This window comes from Ahaetulla prasina, chromosome 6 (assembly GCF_028640845.1).
Source record: "Ahaetulla prasina isolate Xishuangbanna chromosome 6, ASM2864084v1, whole genome shotgun sequence".
In the NCBI taxonomy this organism is placed as follows: Eukaryota; Metazoa; Chordata; class Lepidosauria; order Squamata; family Colubridae; genus Ahaetulla; species Ahaetulla prasina.
Genome location: NC_080544.1, coordinates 11261622 through 11282714, shown reverse-complemented (window position 1 = coordinate 11282714; position 21093 = coordinate 11261622). Strand labels below are relative to the sequence as shown.

The 21093-nt window shown below is 45.3% G+C and overlaps 1 protein-coding gene across 1 annotated transcript; it reads right to left on the bottom strand.

The window, feature by feature from the left end:
• Window positions 1-440: 440 nt before the first annotated feature.
• GHITM (growth hormone inducible transmembrane protein) lies at window positions 441-19166 on the bottom strand. Its single transcript, XM_058188044.1, has 9 exons — window positions 19098-19166; window positions 14475-14639; window positions 12082-12181; window positions 11058-11169; window positions 9542-9683; window positions 6892-7000; window positions 3986-4174; window positions 2815-2992; window positions 441-1366 (listed from the first exon to the last, which is right to left on the bottom strand). Exons 2-9 carry the CDS (start codon window positions 14604-14606, stop codon window positions 1282-1284), a joined length of 1047 nt encoding a protein of 348 aa, XP_058044027.1. The 5' UTR covers window positions 14607-14639; window positions 19098-19166; the 3' UTR covers window positions 441-1281.
• Window positions 19167-21093: the final 1927 nt, after the last annotated feature.

Genomic DNA, 21093 nt, shown 5'->3' with positions numbered 1-21093 from the left:
TTCTTCATAGTCCGGCCTCCCAACAGTCTGAGGGACCATTATCCCTCCTTAATTCACCATTGGAGGATTTTTGGGGGGTTTGTATTGATTCTCGCCTTCTGCCTATTTCCAATGTCTCTCAACATTTTTATCTTAATTACAGTATCAACAGGGCACTATTTTCTAATCTGGTATCTACTAATGTGGCCATGTCAGTGGACAATTTTGGAAATTGTGTCCCTCTTCCAATGGGTCTCAAAAGAAGCAGTGCTCTAATGCAGGGGTCTCCAACCTTGGTCCCTTTAAGACTTGTGGACTTCAACTCCCAGAGTCCCTCAACCAGCAAAATCAGCTTTGCTGGTTGAGGGACTCTGGGAGTTGAAGTCCACAAGTCTTAAAGGGACCAAGGTTGGAGACCCCTGCTCTAATGCAAGACAACAAAGACAACAAGACTCACAAACTGTTGTGCAAGGACTTTATTTAGTAAGACCTGATAGCATAGATCGACACTACATTACAGAATTGCTGTTATCTGTGGAAGAAATGAGAGTATTATAGAAGCTGAGTATTATAGAATAAATACACACCATTTGGTATTTATGTACAACTGTTTTTCCCCAGCCTATAATTCTGGAATTAAATAAAGAGTCCTGCTTAATATTCTTTTAGAAATCCCTATCCAGTTACCAAAAGGAAGGGCCAGCCAGAGGCTAGTATTTGGCAGAGGATTTTGAGAAAAAATGTGGCTGAAGACGAGGGTCCATCCAGACAGAATGCTTTGCTATTCTCCCACCATCCTTCGCTACATCAAATTTCCACCATGAGGTCTCTTCCAAAATAAGCCAATTCAGGTAGCAACTACGCTTGGGTAGCTCCCTGATTTTCCGCTGAAATAATAATTTTATAGTTTCTGAATCCACAGCTGAATTCAACTCTTGCTAAAGAGTATAAACAATCTTCCAGGCCTGACCAGAGTGGCAGGGAATCATCTTTGGAAAGGAGAAGCGAACTTAGCAACTGCTATAAATATAGATCGACTGATATGAACTTCTTTTCCATTTCAAAAACCTCTCCAACCCGAGTAAAGTGATTTAAGTGGTACGTGCAAACTAGTAACCACTGGATGCTTTACAAATTACAACTGGAAACCAAGACATAAGTCATGTTGACCAAGAAGAATTTTGAGATTGAGTGCTTAGAATATCAAACTTCTACATGAAAGCTGCTTGGACGCAACAAACATTTTATTCGAGTTTCCACTAAGCAGAGAAACTGAGTGATGACCCGTCGGTGCAGCTGCATCTACTTCTTCCTCCCGCCACCGCCAGCAAGCATGGTAGCCACTCTGATGAAGATGTTGAGGGTGTCCATATAAATGCCCATACACCTGGAAAGGAGGAAACAAGGAGATTCCTTGGAGAGAGTTCAGCCATAAAACATTTATTGGACTGTTATGCTGCTGAACTGTTTTGTATTCTTTCAATTAAAGGCAGTTAACTGTTCTTTCGCAAATAAAGTCAATGTACTCAACATTGCCCATATGTTTTCTTTCAGCTTCTGAAAAACCTACCTGAAAATTATTGATCTATACCCGTGTAGGTTGCTGGTTGTAGAATTCTGGGAGTTGAAGTTCACACAACGTAAGGTTGCCGAAGTTGAAAAAGACTAATCTACATTTTTAAACTGTAAACTACCTAGACATTAGATAGTGAGATGGGCAGTGTATAAATTTAATAAATAGCTAGATATCTAGCTAGGCAGACAGACAGATAAAATACAAATGACACAGACTATGGTTTCAATATTAATGCAGTATACCAGAGTTTCTCAACCAAGTCTGCTTGAAGATATGTGGACTTCAACTTCCAGAATTCCCCAGCTGGCATGCACATACCCAATTGCCAAGTTTGAGAAACACTGCAATAAACCCTCAGTTTAATCGTTCATATTGAGCTTTGGATTTAAAGACAGAATCTGCTGGATTTGAGTTGAATTTAAAAATTTTAAGCAATAACAAGCTGACTTTTGAACAATCATTAACATGCAATTATTAATAAATCATTAATACATTAATAACAATCATTAATAGGCAGGCAGGAGGTTTACCTCATGCTATTATGAAGTAAGAAACTTCTCAACACTTTGAAAAAAATTCTGCCTCCTATGCAGAAATGCTATGATGCGAAAGAACCTATAACAACCCATTTGGACAGACAATGGCCGATTTACATTTGAAATGGGATGTTTCATCACACTGAAAACAGCTCAGAGTAACATGTTTTGTACAATCCTACTTAAAAAGTATCCAGGATTTTCTCCACAGGCCTTATTAATCAGGCTGAAATGCAAAGGAGTTTAGAGTTAAGCACCAGAAGACAAGAAACAGTGGATGGAAACGAAACGAGGAACAACCTAGAAGGAAAAAGAGAAATTTCCTGACAGTAAAAACCATTAACCAGTCTGGGTGCTCCAACACTGGAGGTTTTCAATAAGAGACTAGACAGCTATTTGTCTCAAATAGGGTCTCCTGCTTGAGCAGGGGGTTGGACTGGAAGACCTCCAAGGTCCCTTCCAGCTCTTCCTGTATACCTGGTCATGTGTATTCCTGGCCCACAAAAGGTATTTCAAATTTCCTGTTTTCAATGGCCAATCCAAGATAGGGGCAAGCAAGGTTTTCGAGTGCCCAGGGCTGTGTTTTTAATGGGAATTTTTTTTATTATTATCATCATCATTAAGATGGCATGCAATTTGCCAGCTGTGGATCTCTCCTCAGGCTCTGCGTTACCCCCAGCTGGGGCTCGACTAGCGTGACATCTAGTGAGCAGCAACACTTACGCATTGATAGGATCGTATTTCCGCACTCCGACCACCAGGTATGGTTGGCTCTCCGCACGTTTGATAACTTGCTGGGTGTCGTGAAGCAGGAACAGGCTAAAAAGTACTAATCCTCCATAAATGGCCACAGAATACATGCCGGCACCCAAGATGGACGTCGGAGGCAGGAACATGGACCCTGGAAGACACGCAGGCCCCAAGGGAAAAACAGTCAGTGGGTGACCCACCTCTTCCACCCCCCCACTCCACAAAATGGTAGGAATTATGCCATGCAAGTTACTTCAGCGGGATCCCTGACTGCCCGAGGAGCTAATTACTGGTAGTTCTTGACTTACAACCACAATGGAGTCCAACACTTCTGTTGCTAAGGGAGACATCTGTTAATTTTGCCCCGTGTTTACGACTTTTCTTGCCACAATTCTTGAATGGATCCCTGCAGCTGTTAAGTGAAGTGACCTGGTCTTAAGTGAATGTGGCTTCCAGACAATCAGACTTTGTCAGAACGTCACCAAAGGGGATCCGGTGACCAAGGGGGATGCGGCAACAGTCGTAAGTCCATGCCAGTTGCCAAGCATCTCAATTCTGATCACGTGACCACGGGGACGGACGCTGCAACAGTCGTCCCTAAAAAGGGTCACAACTCCCTTTTTCCGGTGCCACCACAACTTCAAACAGTCACTAAGTGAACTGTTGTAAGTTGAGGATTACTTTGTCTGTCACTGTAATGGGATCTCCATTTATCACTTTCCCAGCTGGATTCTGACAAGTAACGTAGACGGGAGAAGCAGGAGGGAAGGTGTGAGATTCACTTAACATCCATGACAGAAAAGGTCAGAACCCCCCCCCCCCAAGATCTCACTCACTTCATAAGAGCCTTGCTTAGCAATGGAGGTTCTAGCCCCAACTGGGGTCGTACGCCGAGGACTACCTATACCAGGGGTCTCCAACCTTGGCAACTTTAAGACTTGTGGACTTCAACTCCCAGAGTTCCTTTGCTGGCTGAGGGACTCTGGGAGTTGAAGTCCACAATTCTTAAAGGGACCAAGGTTGGAAACCCCTGACCTATACACTCAAATGTTTCCAGAACCGACCGACCACATCAGATTCCACCAAACCCAGGCACTTCCGGCCTTTTGGCCCACCTCTCTCTCAGGAGAGCCGATCCGCTTACCTACGGAGGAAACGAGCACCAGCCCCAGCCCCACGCCCAGGGGGGCTCCCATGTTCAGAAACTTCTCACTGGGGGCGCACATGGCCACGGCGGAGAGGCCCCCCACGATGCCAGCCGTGTACCAAGCCGCTCGGATGAGGAGGGGGCCGCCAAGAAGGGTCAGAGGAGCCACCACAGCACCCATAACACCTAGGCGAAGAAAGAGATACCAGTGTGTATTCGGCAGGAAAGGGGGGGGGGAGAAACTTGATTCGTTGCAGCTTTGTTTATACAACTCATGTATTATTTTATTGTGCTAAATGGGCCCCGCATCCTAACCCTGATTGTCACAGAGGTCCATCAATTTTCACCCAACCTGAGACACTCCTTCCTCTTTTGGAAAAAAATTAATACAAGAAAGGAATGCAAGAATAGTCCCAAAGGTGCTTTTTCAAGAGGCAACTGGACTTTCTGGGGTTTTTTTTTCTGATCGTTCGCAGACGGTGTTGGCAGGGGGGCAGAGATTGGCCGCGAGGCGCCTCTCGTGTGGGGTGCCGCAGGGGTCGGTTCTCTCGCCTCTCCTGTTCAACATCTATATGAAGCTGCTGGGTGAGGTTATCTGTGGTTTCGGAGTGGAATATCATCTGTACACTGATGATACTCAGCTGTACATTTCTACTCCGAACCACCCCAACGAAGCCATCAAGGTGGTGGTCCGGTGTCTTGAGGCCGTGCAGGTCTGGATGGGGAGGAACAGGCTCCAGCTCAACCCCTCCAAGACAGAGTGGCTGTGGGTTCCGGCGTCCCGGTACAGTCAGCTTACACCTTCGCTGACTTTTGGGGGTGAAGTATTGGCCCCCAGGGGGTGGGTGCGCAACTTGGGTGTTCTCCTGGACGACCGGCTGTCTTTAGAAGAACATTTGACGGCCGTCGCCAGGGGAGCATTTTATCAGGTTCGCCTGATCCGCCAGTTGCGCCCTTTCCTTGACCGGGACTCCTTACGTACGGTCACTCACGCCCTCGTCACTTCCCGTCTGGACTATTGCAATGCTCTCTACATGGGGCTCCCCTTGAAGAGCACCAGGAGGCTCCAGCTAGTCCAGAATGCGGCTGCGCGGGTGATAGAGGGAGCACCGCGTTGCTCCCATATAACACCCATCCTGCGCGGCCTGCACTGGCTGCCGGTAGCCTTCCGGGTGCACTTCAAGGTGTTAGTGACCACCTTTAAAGCGCTCCATGGCTTAGGACCGGGGTATTTACGAGACCGCCTTCTGCCACCGATAGCCTCCCAACGACCTGTGCGCTCCCACAGAGTGGGCCTGCTCAGGGTGTCGTCGACCAAACAATGTTGGTTGGCGGCCCCCAGGGGGAGAGCCTTCTCTATGGCAGCACCCGCCCTTTGGAATGAGTTGCCTCCGGGTTTACGCCAACTTCCCAACCTCCGGACCTTCAAGCGGGAATTGAAGGCTTTATTATTTCACTGGGCGGGACTAGCCTAAGTGTATTTTAAGTGTAATTTTAAGGGGTTTTAAGTCGGTCTAAGACCGTTTTAGTTGATTGCCTTGTTAAATATTTGTTTTTAAATTCTTTTTAAATTTGTTATTTATTTGTTGTATTTTAAGATGGCTGTACACCGCCCTGAGTCCTTCGGGAGAAGGGCGGTATAAAAATTAAATTATAAATAAATAAATAAATAAAATAATGAATGAAACTCCCGAAGGGGCTTTTTTAAAAGGCCACTGGACTTCTTGGATGAGAAGCGAAACGTCTTCTTATCCAAGAAAAATGAAGTCCATGTTGTGACTCCGGCCCCCGAGCCTCTCCTCATGGAGGAGGATGACTCGGAGAGTGAGGGAGAGGAGCTGACAAGGCCTCCCTCTCCAGGTCCCTCCTTCCTGGCAACGCCTCAAGTGCCGGTGGAAGGCCAGGAAGAAGGTGTGTCAGAGCCCTCATAGATAGAGGACGAGGAGGATCAATCCTGGATTGATCCTAGGCAGCGTCAGCAAGAGAGGCGTGCGCAGCAGAGAAAGAGGTGTGGCAGGCCCAGAGACTGCTGAGTCACTGAGCCACACCCCACAGGGATAAAAGAGGGTGGGGTTGCCATCGGGCCCTTGTGACGGACAAAAGCTACTAAGTGTGAACTGCATCGTGTGAGCTTCAGACAGTTTTTGGATTTAAGGCTTGGATTTTCATGAGTAACTCTTGACCATTCTTTAGACTCCTGGTTGCTCTGGCAACGGACTGTAAACACACTGACTCTTGATAAGAAACTTGGCTGGCACTTGGAGAGCAGCTGCCAGAACTTTCCTCTGCCAAAGGAAACCAGGCTAACTTGTAAATAAATTGCTGGCAGACATCCTTCGGCACTTGTATTCTCTTAGGTAAGGTGGGGGGGGACAGAACAGTCCAGTTGCCTCTTGAAAAAAGCACGTTTGGGACAACCATGACCTGGATGATTGAGAATCTCCATAGAAAATGCCTCACATGGCATTGGGAATGTGTATGGTTGTAGGTTTAAATACACCGAGTCTCAAAACCACAATTTCCCCCATGTTTCAAACTCTTCTTCTACTGTAGGTCATCCATATACCACATGGCAGTGTGCGCAGAAACACTTCTAATGCAAGATGCTAAAATTATACAGCCCAGCTACCAGCTATACCAGACAAATGAGGTTCAGGTGATGGGTATATTTCTCCTTGAACATGATGAGATACCGTGACTCCAGGCTGTGCCACCCACCCACCCACCCACCCACCCACCTATTTCTTGGCTTCCAAGGCTGCTAACTCAACAAGCGAAGTTTGCCGAGATCCTTCTTCAGCAAAAATCTAAAAAAGGCAGAACATAGCATCTGGCAGGGATTTTCCTAAAATGCTTTGCATTAGGTGGTCAGCGTGTTTTAAGAAATCCAGAAAGGCGAATACCTGCATGCAGCATCCATGCCAGGTGTTTGGGAATCGGACTCTCTTCGTAATCTATGGATCGAACCAACATGCCAGCTCCAATCATCACCGCAAAGGTGGCACCGATGGCCTGCAAACAAAACATGGCTATTCATTAACGCCAACAAGAACTGTTTTATTTGGATCAGTGCTTTGTAAGCCACACTTGCCTTATCCTGTGCTTTTGGGGTGTTTTTCCATTAACATGACCTCAAGTGTGAACTTGTGATCCCAATTAATTTCCCACCTGTTCTGGCAAGACAAGAAACAATGGATGGAAACTCATCAAGGAGAGAAGCAACCTGGAACTAAGGAGGAATTTACCAAGAGTGGGAACAATCAACCAGTGGAAGGACTTCCCTTCAGAGGTTCTGGGTGCTCCATCACTGGAGGCTTTTAAGAAGAGCCTGGATCCAGCCCACTTCTCTGGAATGGTACAGGGTCTCCTTTTTGAGCAAGGGGTTGGAGTAGAAGACCTCCCAGGTCTTTTCCAACTCTTGACATTCTGGTCTGGTGTCTCCAGCCCAGTGTGTCTCCCAGACATACACAATAATTTGAGGTAGAAACCTAAAATTAGTCTCCTTTATTAAATGCTGCATATTCAATACACTCATCATGTCACGTATCAGAAAATGGGATAGGAGGAAGACTGGATTTTTCCAGAATTTTTTAGGAGTTTAGGCATCTGCTGCTTTTAAGGATATAAACCCTCTTCTGAAACTACGTAAGTGACATTTCGGTTCGGGAAATGCTACTTACTTTGAGTAAAGGGCAGAGCCTCAGGATTGGTTGTTCTCGTCATTGCAGAAGAACATGTGTATTTATTAAAAGAAACTATGATAGTTAAAATTAACTACCATGCCCTCTTGTGGACATAGATGGATTGTCAAATAGGGCACAAGAGCATTAAAAAAAACCAGGTCTGGATTTCTGATCCATTTCCTTCCATGTTTACAGTTTTTATTAGTTTATAATACTGTATAAAATACAAAAATACAAAAGCAAATGAAAAATAAGGGGGGGAAAGGAGAAAGGATTCCAACTTTGATTCCCACAACGGATGAATGACTGCAGAAGTTGATGGAGTTAGCAAAGATGGGCAAATTGATTGCTTGATTAAAGAAAAAAAAGCACAATTACTTTTGTTTCTACTTGGAAACCGCTTCTGGACTTTGTACTCGAGGTGGACAAAAATAAAACTTTGATTTTTGGGTTTACCGTTGAGATAGGTTTGTTGTTATAGAAATGACTAAGTTTATATTATTAGGTAAAAGTAAAAAGTTGAGGTTTGATTGTGTTTCATTTCCTAACCATCATCCTTGCTGGAGGTATTGCTAAACAACAACAACGACAGCTAAACTAAGCAGTTTCAATCTTTGAATATTCTAATATTTCTACCTATTTTATAATCTGCAGCTGCATAGCATCTCCTCGCAGGGGAGACAGGTGGCATAACAATGTAATAAATAGGTAAAAATAAGTAAGTAACTAAACTAATGGTTCTAATCAGTTTTTTGGAGGAAAAAAGAACAGTATGTTTAATTTCGGATAACAGCATTTTACCTAAAAGTTCGTGTTGATGTCCCCCTTGGAGAACTTCCGTTTACAGACATGCTACTCTCATCAGAATTAGAAAAACAGGAACTGAAGATGTGCGGACTTTAATTCTGGGAACGGAACACACATCTTCAAGTTGCCCTGGTTGAGAGACACTGGTTGAGACCACTGTGAGTCATTTCCTGTTGTGTTATGCTGGAGGTAAGTCCCCTGCCAACCATCTGGATGGCCTATGCAGCAAAAGAAACTCCTGGGACATTACTCTATGGATAGATTCCCTATAGGCACAGTAGAAGCCAAGCCAGTGCTGAGATTTTTGCACAAAAAGCTGCATAGTTAAAATAATCCCCCTTCCCTCCCCCACTGGGCCACCCACTGTCTATCAATCCAATGCAACCTCTTTGTTTTGGGAAGTAAGTCTGCTGGGATCAGGAGGCTCTCACCCTTCGACCTTGAGGTGTTGAGATTCTCCCAGGCCAGAAGGCGCACATGGATTTCTCCCTTCCCTCCCAGCCCTCTACCCCTCCCTGGTTTCTGTTGCCTGGCTGTGAGCAAAAGGGCACACAGTTAGGAAATTTCTAAGTTCTAGGTTGCTTCTCTCCTTGATCATATTCCTGCAATGGTTCTTCGTATATTTTAGCCTCCTGGCCTTTAATCACCTTTGTTGCTCTTCTCTGCACTTTTTCCAGAGTCTCAACATCTTTTTTTGTATTGTGGTGCCCAGAACTGGATGCAGTATTTCCAAGCATGGCCTCACTAAGGTTTTGTAAAGTGGTACTAGAACTTCCCGCGATGCTGATTCTATCCCTCTATTAATGCAGCCTAGGATTGTGTTGGGTTTTTAAGGCTGCTGCCGCAGACTGGTGGCTCATATTTAAGTGATTGTCCTCTAGGACTCCAAGATCCCTCTCGCAGTTACTAGCACTGAGTCAAGTTTCACCTAATCTATACTTATAAAAGTTGGGTTTCCCCACCCATCGGGGAGGGAGGGAGGGAGGGAGGGAGGGAGGGAGGGAGAGAGAGAGAGAGAGAGAGAGAGAGAGAGAGAGAGAGAGAGAGAGAGAGAAGGCCTTACCAGCCAGGAGCCCCTCATCATCAGCCCCATCATGGCAGGAGTTCTGCTGACGGCAACTGCAGACAAGGCGGTCAAGCCCACACTTCCCGCAAAGTACATGTAAGTGGAACGAATCCGGTCCTTCACATACTGAGGCCAAATCCTGATAAAACCACAGAAAACACACGTAGGGTAAGCCTTCCTCGACACGGATAGGGCAAGAACCTAGGTCCTTTTCTCTGATTACATATCAGTTTTGTTATATTTAGGTAGTCCTCGACTTACAACTGATTCCAAACGGTCACTAGACAAACTGCTGTAAGTCAAGGACTGTCTGTACTCACATGCTGGGCCTCAAATCAAACGAGGGATCATGTGCCAGGGCTATGCTAACCTTTCAAAACAGAGCACACGGGAATTCCATTTCATCTTTAATCATTAAAGTAGCCGCCTCTTTCTTTAGGCCCACGAAAGCTGCCCTTGGCTGTGCCTGAAGGCCTGTAAATACACGCCTCTGACCCCAGCAAAGGTCCAAAATAACGTGAGCTCATCATCATCACGCATGGGAGAAGCGTTCATGCACCTGAGCATCCAGAAATGCCTTTTTTAAAAAGCAATTGCACAGAAGCTCGGCTTGGGGTTAAAAGCCACCTCTTCACTCCGAACTGCCTTCCAAGTGGATAGTGCCATAAATTTTGCAAAAAAATAAAGTAAAATAAATTTGGAATATTCTTACAAGCAAACTTTTATTGTTACAGTAAGAGCCACAAGATTTAACGCATATCTTCTGCAGTCGGTTTTCTGGGTTTCACTCTTTCTGAGGTAAATCTGGGATGGTGTCAAGGGAAGTCCATTTGGTACCTTCCATTCATGGGTCTATGGAGATTCTCAGTCATCCAGGTCACGGTTGTCTCAAAGGTGCTTTTTCAAAAGGCAGCTGGACTTTCTTGGGTTTTTTCCTTGAAAACGTGCCGTCTCTCATCCAAGAAGCTTCTTGGATGAGAAGCAAAACATTTTCAAGGAAAAACAAAGTCTTTTGAAAAGCCCCTTCGGGACTTTTATTCATTATATGCTAAACCAAAACAACCAAGAAAGCTTTAAAAAAGCCAACATGCTATACAGGTCTCTCTTTATCAAGATTTTTTTTTTTTTGCCAAAGTTTTTCCACTCAGCAAACTCAGTTCTTGGCATAATGATTAAATCAATACACAGCTTTGTGGGGTGTTTTCCCCCCCCCCCCGACTCCCGAAGTAATTTAAGTGAATCTTTAAAAACAGATTATTGCTAGGGTCTGAATCGCAAATCACCTTCTACTACATTTCTCACGCATGTGCTCAGAACTATCCATACATTGATTTTTACTGTAATTACTTTAATTGCGAGATGAATATGCCCTGTTTTCTCCCCTGTGGACTTCTAGCCAGGATATATATACATATACGTAGCTATTAGGTCACTAAACAGCTCCCTATCTGCTGAGGTTCCCGAAGGCCAGAGACGCTCTATAAACGGTTCCTATTAGAAATAAACTGCTTACACAGCTTTTTCCAGGGCGCCGATTTCATTGGACATGCCCAGCCCATAATAACAGAGCGCGCCGAGACCGACAGCAGCACCTCCGGCCACAATCCATCGTCCTGCCTGGTGAACTGATAAAAGAAAAAAGAGCAATTAACTGGAAATAGTTTCTCTCCTTGAGAAAGGGTTGCACCAAGATGAGTCCCTAGCTCAGTGGTTCTCAACCTTTATAGTGCTGCGACCCCTTTAATACAATTCCCCACGATGTGGCGACCCCCAACCGTAAAATTATTTTCGTTTTGAATTTATCGCGCCTGAAGCCGTATTGGCTAGCGATCTGAACTGCTTGCGATTGCCTTGAGGACGGAGGCATTAAAGCGGAGACTCCTCCCCTATTAAGTTTATGGCGCCTGAAGCCAGATTAGGCTAGCGATTGGGAGTGATTGCAGCTGGCCTGAGAGGGAGACATCAGAGCAAAGATTTCTCTCTTTTTTAATTCATTGCGCCTGAAGCCGAATTCGGCTAGCAATTTGAAGAGCCTGCAGCTGGCTTGTGCAGTCAACCATTGGAGCGCAATTTTTCGACTCGCAAGTATACTTCCCATATTTCCGATGGTCTTAGGTGACCCCTGGAAAATCGTCATTCGACCCCCAACGGGGTCCCGACCCACAGGTTGAGAACCGCTACCCTAAAGGTTCCCGACGGGGCCAATTTTACATCTAGTAAACACTGAAGGCTTTCTTGTGGGGGTGTATGTGTTTCTTTGCTTGAGAACAAAGAACACCCCATGAAAGGACCGTGTGCTCCTCTAAGGAGGAAAAGAGAGGTGCCCATGCCAGAATCAAAGTACCTTAGCTTGGTTCAACTCTGAACCCTGCCCAAGAAGTCCAGGGTTTAACCGCAATCAGATTGCATGCTTTGTTTGCACAGCTAAATCGGAACTTAGAACAAGTAGAACAAGGAAAAACACAGAACTCTACTGACTTACGCCGGCCCCGATTCTTGCAGAGTTAAGACCCACACAGACATATAGGGGCACCTACTTTTAAAGGCCGTTTCCATTGATGGTTCAAAAGCCGCTTCTTTCACTTCTTGACCGGGTTTCCTTTGGCGTATGCCTGTCCGAACCCTGGAGGAATATCCCTAAGATTCAAAACAACAACAACAATAACAACCAGGAAAGGTGAATTCTAGAGGCTGAAGGAACACATGCATGAGAGCCGTGCCTCCCAGCCCCTGCAAGGAAAACTAAATCAGGCTAAGGCTCATTTTTCAAGAGGGATATTCCGACTGGCATGCCTGAGAAATCCCCCACTCGGGGGCAGACACAAACACAGATATTCTGGAGGAATAAATATTAAACTTTGAAACCAGGCTTTGTAACTTGGCTGATCAGGGAAGTTAAATCTAATGCCATTTTCAGCCCCTGCAAACACACACAATCCCTTCTGAGAAGCCGACAAGGGTAAGCACGGAGTCTCCCTCACTCGGTTCCCCCCCTCCAGTCGTGCAGCAAAGAAAGAGTCCCGGCCGTTTGATTTTGCCAAGAGTAGACTTCCCTGGAGCTTAAATGGTTAGAGAAACAGCCTAAGCCGACTCTGAGGTTTTTTCCCTGCGAACAACACAAGGGAAAGTTCCCTCTCCCCAGCCATCCCCTCGGTTATCTGCAGATGTCCAATCAGGGGCTGGTATATTGGTCAGGAAACAGGTGCTGGCTTCCCAGCTCTGCAAGGGGATTCATGACCTTGGCTGGCTGGAGCTTCTCACGAGGCTGAGCTGGGCTCCCATCCCTCCCCATGCAAATGTCTGTCTGCTGGGATAGGTGAGATGCAGCCACGTCGCTTTTTCCCTCTCGCCACCTGAAAGACAAGAGCTCTGGAGGCTCAGTCCTATGTGGGCGTCCATCTGGCGTCACCCCAGAAAACGGCTTCCACTGCGCCAATGAGAGAAGCTCAAGGCGGAGCAGAACTCCAAGTCTCGACACATCTCCACCAAGGTGTGGTGAGCGAGAGGAGGACCCTTCGCTCAGATCCTGATTACATCACTAGCTGGATTTCAGAGGCTCTTGGCTGGACCCATCACGGCTCCTACGCGAGCCTGTGCAAACCTTGATTTAGTGTTTCAGCCCTTCTCTGTCTCAAACTAGGAGAGGCAGAAGACTTTCATGAATGAAGGTGAATCTACGTGTCCCAGGATAATGTTGCAGGATCCAACCCGGGTTGGTCAACGAGAACGGAGGTTTTGTCTTCCGAGCTTCCGGACTCTTGCTGGAGCCCTTCCCCTCGGGGAACTTCCCTCTAGCAGTGTGCACTTTTTCCGTGCGTGGTATTTATAGTGCCTGTTGTGTGTGGCTTTTGAGATGTTTCCTTTGAAACCTACTACAGTCCCCTGCGACATCAAGCTGGGATTAAAGTGGTTATGTTTAAAGCATCCAAGACAGAGCATGTGAGCCCCAAAGCCCAGAAGAGTCTCTGACATTGCAAAAAGCTACTTTCTATTAAATCCAATCCCCCCAAACTAGCTGCCTCCTCCCGCTCTCTTTCTGCTGCATTCCAGAGAGACGTTTTTCCCCAAGTCCACGCTGGCCGATTGATCCTGTCAGGCTTCCAGTTATGCCTTGGTCCGCCTTTTTAAATTGAAATACACACACCGTATACGTAGCTGCTCACGCTAATGAACTGAATAAATGTGAAAGAAAGAAAGAAAGCAAAGAGTCACCTCCCAATGTCTACATGGAGACGTCCTGGCCCTACTTTGGACCACAGAATGGAAGTTACCTTATTTTTCAGAGTATAAAACGCACCTTTCCCACCCCCAAAAGGGGGTGAAAATTTAGGTGGGTCTTATACACCAAATGTAGCCCTGCCCACCCACCGGCCCCCTCTCTTTGGCCTCTGCCTCCCAGCAAGCAGAAGCAGCCCATTTCAGGTTCAGCACAGCCTAATTAGCACAAGTTGACTGTTGGATCTTGCCGGGGGGGGGCGGGGGGGGGGGGCGGCGGCGGCGGCTCTGCTGCTTGCTGCAAGGAGGAAAAGTGCTGGGAGCAGATTTTTTTTTTCTTGTGCTAATCAAGCTATGCTGAAAACGAAAATGAAAGTAAAGCAGGCTGTTTGCTGCCCCCAGGCAAAATTGCTGGGAGGCAGAGGCAGATTTCTTTTTCTTCTTTTCCCCACCAAAAAAGGTAGGTGCGTCTTATACTCCGAAAAATACGGTAGGTCAACAACACCACCTTCCAGACTCTTTTCTTTTTTTTGCTTTTCCCTTTGATGTTTAGCTTCCAGGGTAGAGTTCCTGGTGATCTCTCTTCCAGGTTCTCTCCCAGACCGACCCTGCTTAGCTGTTTCAAGCTCAGCCAAGTTCCACAAGTCCACTGAGGACTCGTGCAGAGGAGCAAATTGGAAAACAGTGCAGGAAGGATGAGATTCTGGAGACGTACCTGGTACGGCTGCGTGAGCCATTGCTTGGTCTTTAGGGAGGAATTTCTCACAGTGGGTGAAACCTGAGCGACGGCGGAGCGCAGACTGCTGCCGGGGAGAGCCCGAAGGCACACCAACCGTGCTGCCAGCATGGCTGCGGGAACCAAGTCAATAACAACAGCTGCCTGCAACAACAGGAAAGAAGTCAGTGCCTTTGCCTGATACAGAAAAGCAGGAGAAAACTCGGCAAAGCAAAGCTGCATAACCACACAATTTCTGCAATCAGAGCTGCAGTAGATAGTCTGATGATGTGAAATAGGGGTCTCCAACCTTGGCCACTTTAAGACCTGGGAGTGAAGTCCACAAGTCTTAAAGTGGCCAAAGTTGGGCAGCCTTGTTTTATATGCATGGCTCACTGGAGAATTCTGGGAGTTGAAGTCCACAAGTGGCCAAAAGGTTGGATACCCCTGATGTAAAAGTACCAGGACTACACTGGAAAAGTCTGGGATATTCGACCCCTGAGAACCTCATGCCTGGGACATAAATTTCCCCTGGAATTATTTTGCAGCTCCCTCCTCAAGGATTTCCTACTAATCTCCCATCCAATTACAAATCAGATGCAATCCGACTTAGCTTTTCAAGACTGCCTAGGGACGCATAAAAGATGCCATCAAGTTGCTTCTCGGAATATGAGACATATAATTGGCACTGTATGTAAGTGGCTTAGGCTTCTCACACTGAGAAGTAAGAATCGGTCCCCGATATAGCTTTAAATAAAATCCAGCTGGAGGGATATTCGCAGAATATACATTTCACATTAAATGGAGAAAATCAACCACCACTTATAGATGCCCCAATGCCTGCAACGTTGTTAGAATTGCAACTTTTGAACTGAAAGAACAGAAATATGAATGCCTCTTACAGATAACATTACACCAAGCCTTGTAGTAACTGAGATAAAAGGAACCCTCCTGTCAGAGGGAGATATAGGATATAATTCATGAACAAATGCCAGTTGAATAGGGCATTTTAACAAGTCTTGGGTAGCACTGTTTTTTTAAATAAAGAATTCAGTAATAATTTGGTTTTAAATCTAGCCCACATGCTGCTAGACAAACGTAGAGCAATATTCTCTTTTCAAGCTTTAGTCTTATGTAACTTACACCCAAGCAGGCATGTATGAGGCCACGTTATTAATCCATTTTTTAAAAAAGCGAGATGCCCAAGATATAGACCATTGGAGCCTTTCTGTCTCAAGAGTTGACTTCTGATTCTTCTGGACTTTTTGAAACAAAAAGGCGCAGCTACCCACGGAAGAAGGCAAGAGACTAAATACTTCACTGCGTGGCCCAGTATGCAGTATCAGTCCTTAACAGCAAACGGGTAAATGCTGAGTCAAAACTGGATGATGTCACAAAGAGTAATGCCTTGTGTGTGTGTGTATGCAGGCATGTGCCCGGTCTCTTAACCTTAAAATGGCAATTATTGCAACAGGCAAGGCAACTCAGAATGAAGGTCAAAGTGATGCCCTTCTGATGGTTAACATTCCATAAGAGTTTTTTAAACAGAATCATCTTTTTTTTTAAAATAGATAACAAAATTGCTGTATTGCTGCCTGGTTGTTTATTTAACATATCTAAAGTCATGCAATCACTGACAAAGAACACTAATAAAACACATTATAATTTGGTTGTCCAGGAACTATACACCAGCGGTCCCCAACCACCAGGCTGTGGCCTGTTCAAAACTGGGCCGCAGGAAATAGGCAAGAGTGTGTAGGAAGTTAGCACCCACCCCTCTCCTAGAAGAATGAAATATTTTAGAAAATATTAAAAAGGGGCATAATATTATATTTCCCTGGATGAGAAATGGAGAAACATGTTTTAAGGACAAAGCAGCTCCCTGCAGCTTCCTGCCTCCTCCAACCTTTGTCAATGGGCCATTAAGGCCTCAGCCAAGCTCACTCACTCCCCCCCACCTTTGTCAATGGACCATCATCTGCAACACAATAGGACCCATCTAGCAACAAAAACTCGCCACATGACACCTGAAAAGATTATATCAGCCAGCAAGGCTAGCTAAGACGCCCCACCCACTGGGAGTCTGACAACCAATCAGGATACTCTTCCTATGCCCCAGAAAGTTCAAAGCTCAGAAAAAGCATAAAGCCAGTGAGTGCACAGGATCTCATCCCTTTTTCTGTTCAGGAACTCAAGCCATGTGATCCTGACCACCATTAAACCATCTTTCCAAGCAGTCTCCATGTTTCCAGTGTCTTTATCCCCACTTGGAACAGAACCCAGATGGATGTTTCTTCCAACAAGTGCGTGCAAAGTTCCACTTGTGCAAGTGAAGGGCTTGAGCGGAGCTTCTCGGGCGAGCACAAGCGCTCTCTGCTCACACAAGGGGAGCTTCATGGGCGAGTACAAGCTCCCTCCGCTCGTGCACGAAGCTCCATTTGGTGAGTGGAGGGAGAGAGCAAGTGCCCGCTGCTCACATAAATGGAGCTGGGCATGTATGTATATGCCTACCACTCAGACGCCGCCTCTCGTGCCAAGCCAAGCGGGTATGCACAATACTTTACGCCAGCACTACGCTTCAAAGGTGTCAATTCTTCTACAATCAGCCCTTCTTAGTGTCCAACTCTCACATCCGTCCCATTATTATACGGAACGCTATTGCTCAAACTAGCCTGCTCTTTGTATTTATACCAATAGCTCAGAAACGCAGGTAGAAGTTTAAATATAGCATCAGCTTACACATGTGTGGACAGTATAATAGACAAAACATTAAATAAGGGTAAAGCCATGATCAAATCACCTTAATATGACACTGTAGAGCCACAATAGGATAGAAGTTAGTAGTCCCTGGTTACGTAACTCTGGAAGAATAATATTTCCAGAATGAAATACAGTTTAAATAATTAAAAGGGTCCCTAATTCAGGAAACAATTTTGCTATTAGACCAATTTGTCACCAATTTACACCAATTTGCAATAGCATACACAATTGCCCTTGCATCAGTTTCGGGTTGTATACCGTCCCCACGGTATTTAATTTATGCTGTTTTGTGAGTTACAAGCTACGCAAAGTTGTTTTAAGACAGGCGGCTGTTCCAAATAAGCAAATAAAAAGTTGAGTTTCATTGTACAGAAAACGACTGAAAAGAAAAAAACTTGATTAGAACTTAAAGCGCCCCCCCCCACAAAAAAATCCAGATTTAGTCTTAAATTTTTCAAATTAAGACCGGAAGATCTCCTGGTGGTCTCCCATCCATCCAATTAACCAAATCTTTTGTAAGAGCCAAGTGCTGAAGAGGAGAAAAAAAATGCCCCTAAACGGCAGGGAATCCACCTCGAATTGGCAAAATAGCCTGGCACGGATCCTCGGAGGTCATCTATCCCAAGGGTCTTCCAGCCAGCAAAGCAAAGCTGGCTGAGGAACTCTGGGAGTTGAAGTCCACAAGTCTTAAAGGGACCCAGGTTGGAAGACCCCTGATGGATCCCACCCCAGGGGGCCCCTCCTGTTCTTTCCAGAAGCTCTCAGACGGAGCCATAAGGTGGTCTTTGCCCCCTCGGAGATGGTGGCTGCTCAGTGAGGGGGGGGGAGAGCCGTCCTGCCTCACAATAGAATAGAAAATAGAGAATAGAGAATAGAATAGAATTTTTTTATTGGCCAAGTGTGATTGGACACACAAGGAGTTTGTCTTTGGTGCATTTATTTATTTATTAATCACATTTATATATTTATATATACTTGCTCTCAGGGCACCTAAAAGAAAAAGTTACACAACATGTTCAGCGTTAAAATTGTATTCAGAGTTCTCCACTCCTCTGAAAACAATAAAATACCTGATGCCACCAGACTTGAAATCTTGAATTCAGAAAACTTAGAACTCCGCCGCCTTCGACATGACCTGAATTTAACTCATAGAATCATCTATTGCAATGTCCTTCCTGTCGAAGACTACTTCAGCTTCAATCGCAACAATACAAGAGCATACAATAGATTTAAGCTTAATGTGAACCGCTCCAATCTTGATTGCAGAAAATATGACTTCTGTAACAGAGTTTTTAATGCTTGGAACACACTACCTGACTCTGTGGTCTCTTCCCAAAATCCCCAAAACTTTAACCAAAACTATCTACTATTGACCTCACCCCATTCCTAAGAGGCCTGTAAGGGGCGTGCATAAGAGCACAAACATGCCTACTGTTCCTTTCCTATTGTTTCCTTTCGTTGTATCCAATTAATATAGTTATTACACACTCATACTTATATATATGCTTATATATTGTATAGTTATATCATGCTTAAGCTTATATATACTGTGTGACAAAAATAAATAAATAAATAAAATAAATGAATAAATAAAAAAGCCTGGGCTTCAGGGAGGGAAACTGAGGCGGGGGGGGGCAGCAGCCACCATATATTTCCCCCCCCCCCCACACTGATGGCTCCTCATTGCTGGTTTACCAGCCACAACAACCCTGCCAGGTAGGCCACTCTGAGAAACCAGGTCCCCCTCCCCCCCCAGAATGGGAGCCGTTGGGGTCTCGGGGTAATTTAGGCCCAGGCGGAGAGGAGACGTCCCGGAGGCTTCCCAAGGCCGGAGAAGCGCCGGCCACGCCGCCACCGACTCACCTCCTGCCGCTCGCCCTTCTCCCGACTGCGCAGAGCCCTTCCCGGAAGTGGAGGCCTTGCCGGGGGAGGGCCTTCCTCCCTTCCCGCCCTGCCATTGGTCCCTCTGACTCACGTGGTCCGGCTTTCCCCGCCCCCGAGTGGGTCAGCGAGGCGTCTGCGGCCATCTTGAGGAAAGGCAAAAGGACGCTTCTTCCGAAGGCGCTCGCCAAATGGCCGCCGCCGGGCGGAAGTTTTGGGGAGAGTTCCGCTCGTTGGGGGGGGGGGCGGGAAACGAGAGATGGCGGCCATGTTGGGAGCGGGCAGCCGAAGACCCGTCTGCCATGTCGGCCGCGGGCACGGCCGCAGTCCGTTGGGATTCCTTCTGCGGCTTAGACACGGTCGCAAATCGGTTTACTCGCAGCCGATCCCTTGCTGGAGAGGAGTGCATCTGATGGGCGGCGAATGAGAGAAGATTAAAAAAAAGCGTTAATTAAAACAATTAATTACATGTATTTAGTTAATTAATGCCTGGATTGAATTAGGCTGATCAGACGCGGAGGTGCAAACATGGCCTCGGCCACTAGATGGCAGGCAAACGCCAGGCAGGGTGGCCAGAAGCCCGGATTATTATTATTTTTAATAGTCTCAAAATTCAGCCCAAAAATCTGCAGAGAAATTGCGATGCAAAGAGATTCTGCGGCTGTGTGTATTAACCATGGATATTAGGAAATCTCAGACAAGACTACCATAGTCTAAAAATCCGGGTTGTTATGTTTGGTGTTGACCTTGCACGCATCTGATTTAAAGGGAATCAACCTAAAATTGTCTTGGCTCAAAACGATTATACGGTAGATCTGGTTTCTGGATATATTTATTTATTGGTCAAATTTATATAGCTCACAAAGCTACATCTCTGCATCTCACAAAGCAAGTGGCTCTGGGTGGCACAGGACAAAGCTGGTTAATAAATTAGTTAATCAATACCTAAAACAAGTGTTATTAAAATGATATATGCCGGAAGGACTCCTATCCTTGTTGCATTCCATTTCTTAGTTTTCTTTTAATGAGGCTCATCCAAGGGAAACTTCTTTCAGGGGTTGCATTGCTAAAACACTGACAAGAAATGATCATGCAAAATAATCTATTTCATACAAGTCGCATTCTTCAGCTGCTTCTGTATTAAATTGATGACTTTGACCCAAAGTTGTTCAAAATTCAAATCATCTTACGTTGGACCTTGACGTTAAATGAAGTTGATTTTACTATTGCTCTAGAAATGCAAGGTTTTATTTTCTAATAAACTGTTTCAACTCCTACCCTCAAAACAACGCTATAGAGCACTGCACACCAGAACAACTAGACACAAGAACAGTTTTTCCCCGAAGGCCATCACTCTGCTAAACAAATAATTCCCTCAACACTGTCAGACTATTTACTGAATCTGCACTACTATTAATCGTTTCATAGTTCCCATCACCAATCTCTTTCCACTTATGACTGTATGACTGTAACTTTGTTGCTGACAATCCTTATGATTTATATTGCTATATTAACCATCATTTGTGTTGTAAATTTGTACCTTGATGAACATATCTTTTCTTTTATGTACACTGAGAGCATACGCACCAAGACAAATTCCTTGTGTGTCCAATCACACTTGGCCAATAAAAAATTCTATTCTATTCTTTTCTTTTCTTTTCTATTCTATTCTATTCTATTCTATTCTATTCTATTCTATTCTATTCTATTCTATTCTATTCTATTCTATTCTATTCTATTGTCTAATTGTTTCTTTATTTCTAATTGTTCTCTGTGACTCACTACAGATTTCCTACTCATGAGACCACCTGCTAAAAATTAAGGAACATTTCTTTAAGGAGCAGCTTTCTTTGATCTCACCCCCGCCTGTCTTTACAAACACGGAGGAGATTCTAACACAGGAGGAGGCAATTCCCACGGAGCCATGGACTACTAAAAAAACCAAACGACGGAAGAGAAAGAAGAGAGGTAAATGATC

What these genes read in the sequence shown, in the direction of transcription:
- GHITM (XM_058188044.1), bottom strand. Translation starts at nt 14,606, where the DNA reads ATGCTGGCAGCACGGTTGGTGTGCCTTCGGGCTCTCCCCGGCAGCAGT. An exon ending in TGATGAGGGGCTCCTGGCTG is followed by an intron (nt 7,001 to 9,541) that starts GTAAGGCCTTCT and finishes TTTTGTTTGCAG; the next exon opens with GCCATCGGTGCCACCTTTGC. An exon ending in AAATACGATCCTATCAATGC is followed by an intron (nt 1,367 to 2,814) that starts GTAAGTGTTGCT and finishes CCTCCTTTCCAG; the next exon opens with GTGTATGGGCATTTATATGG.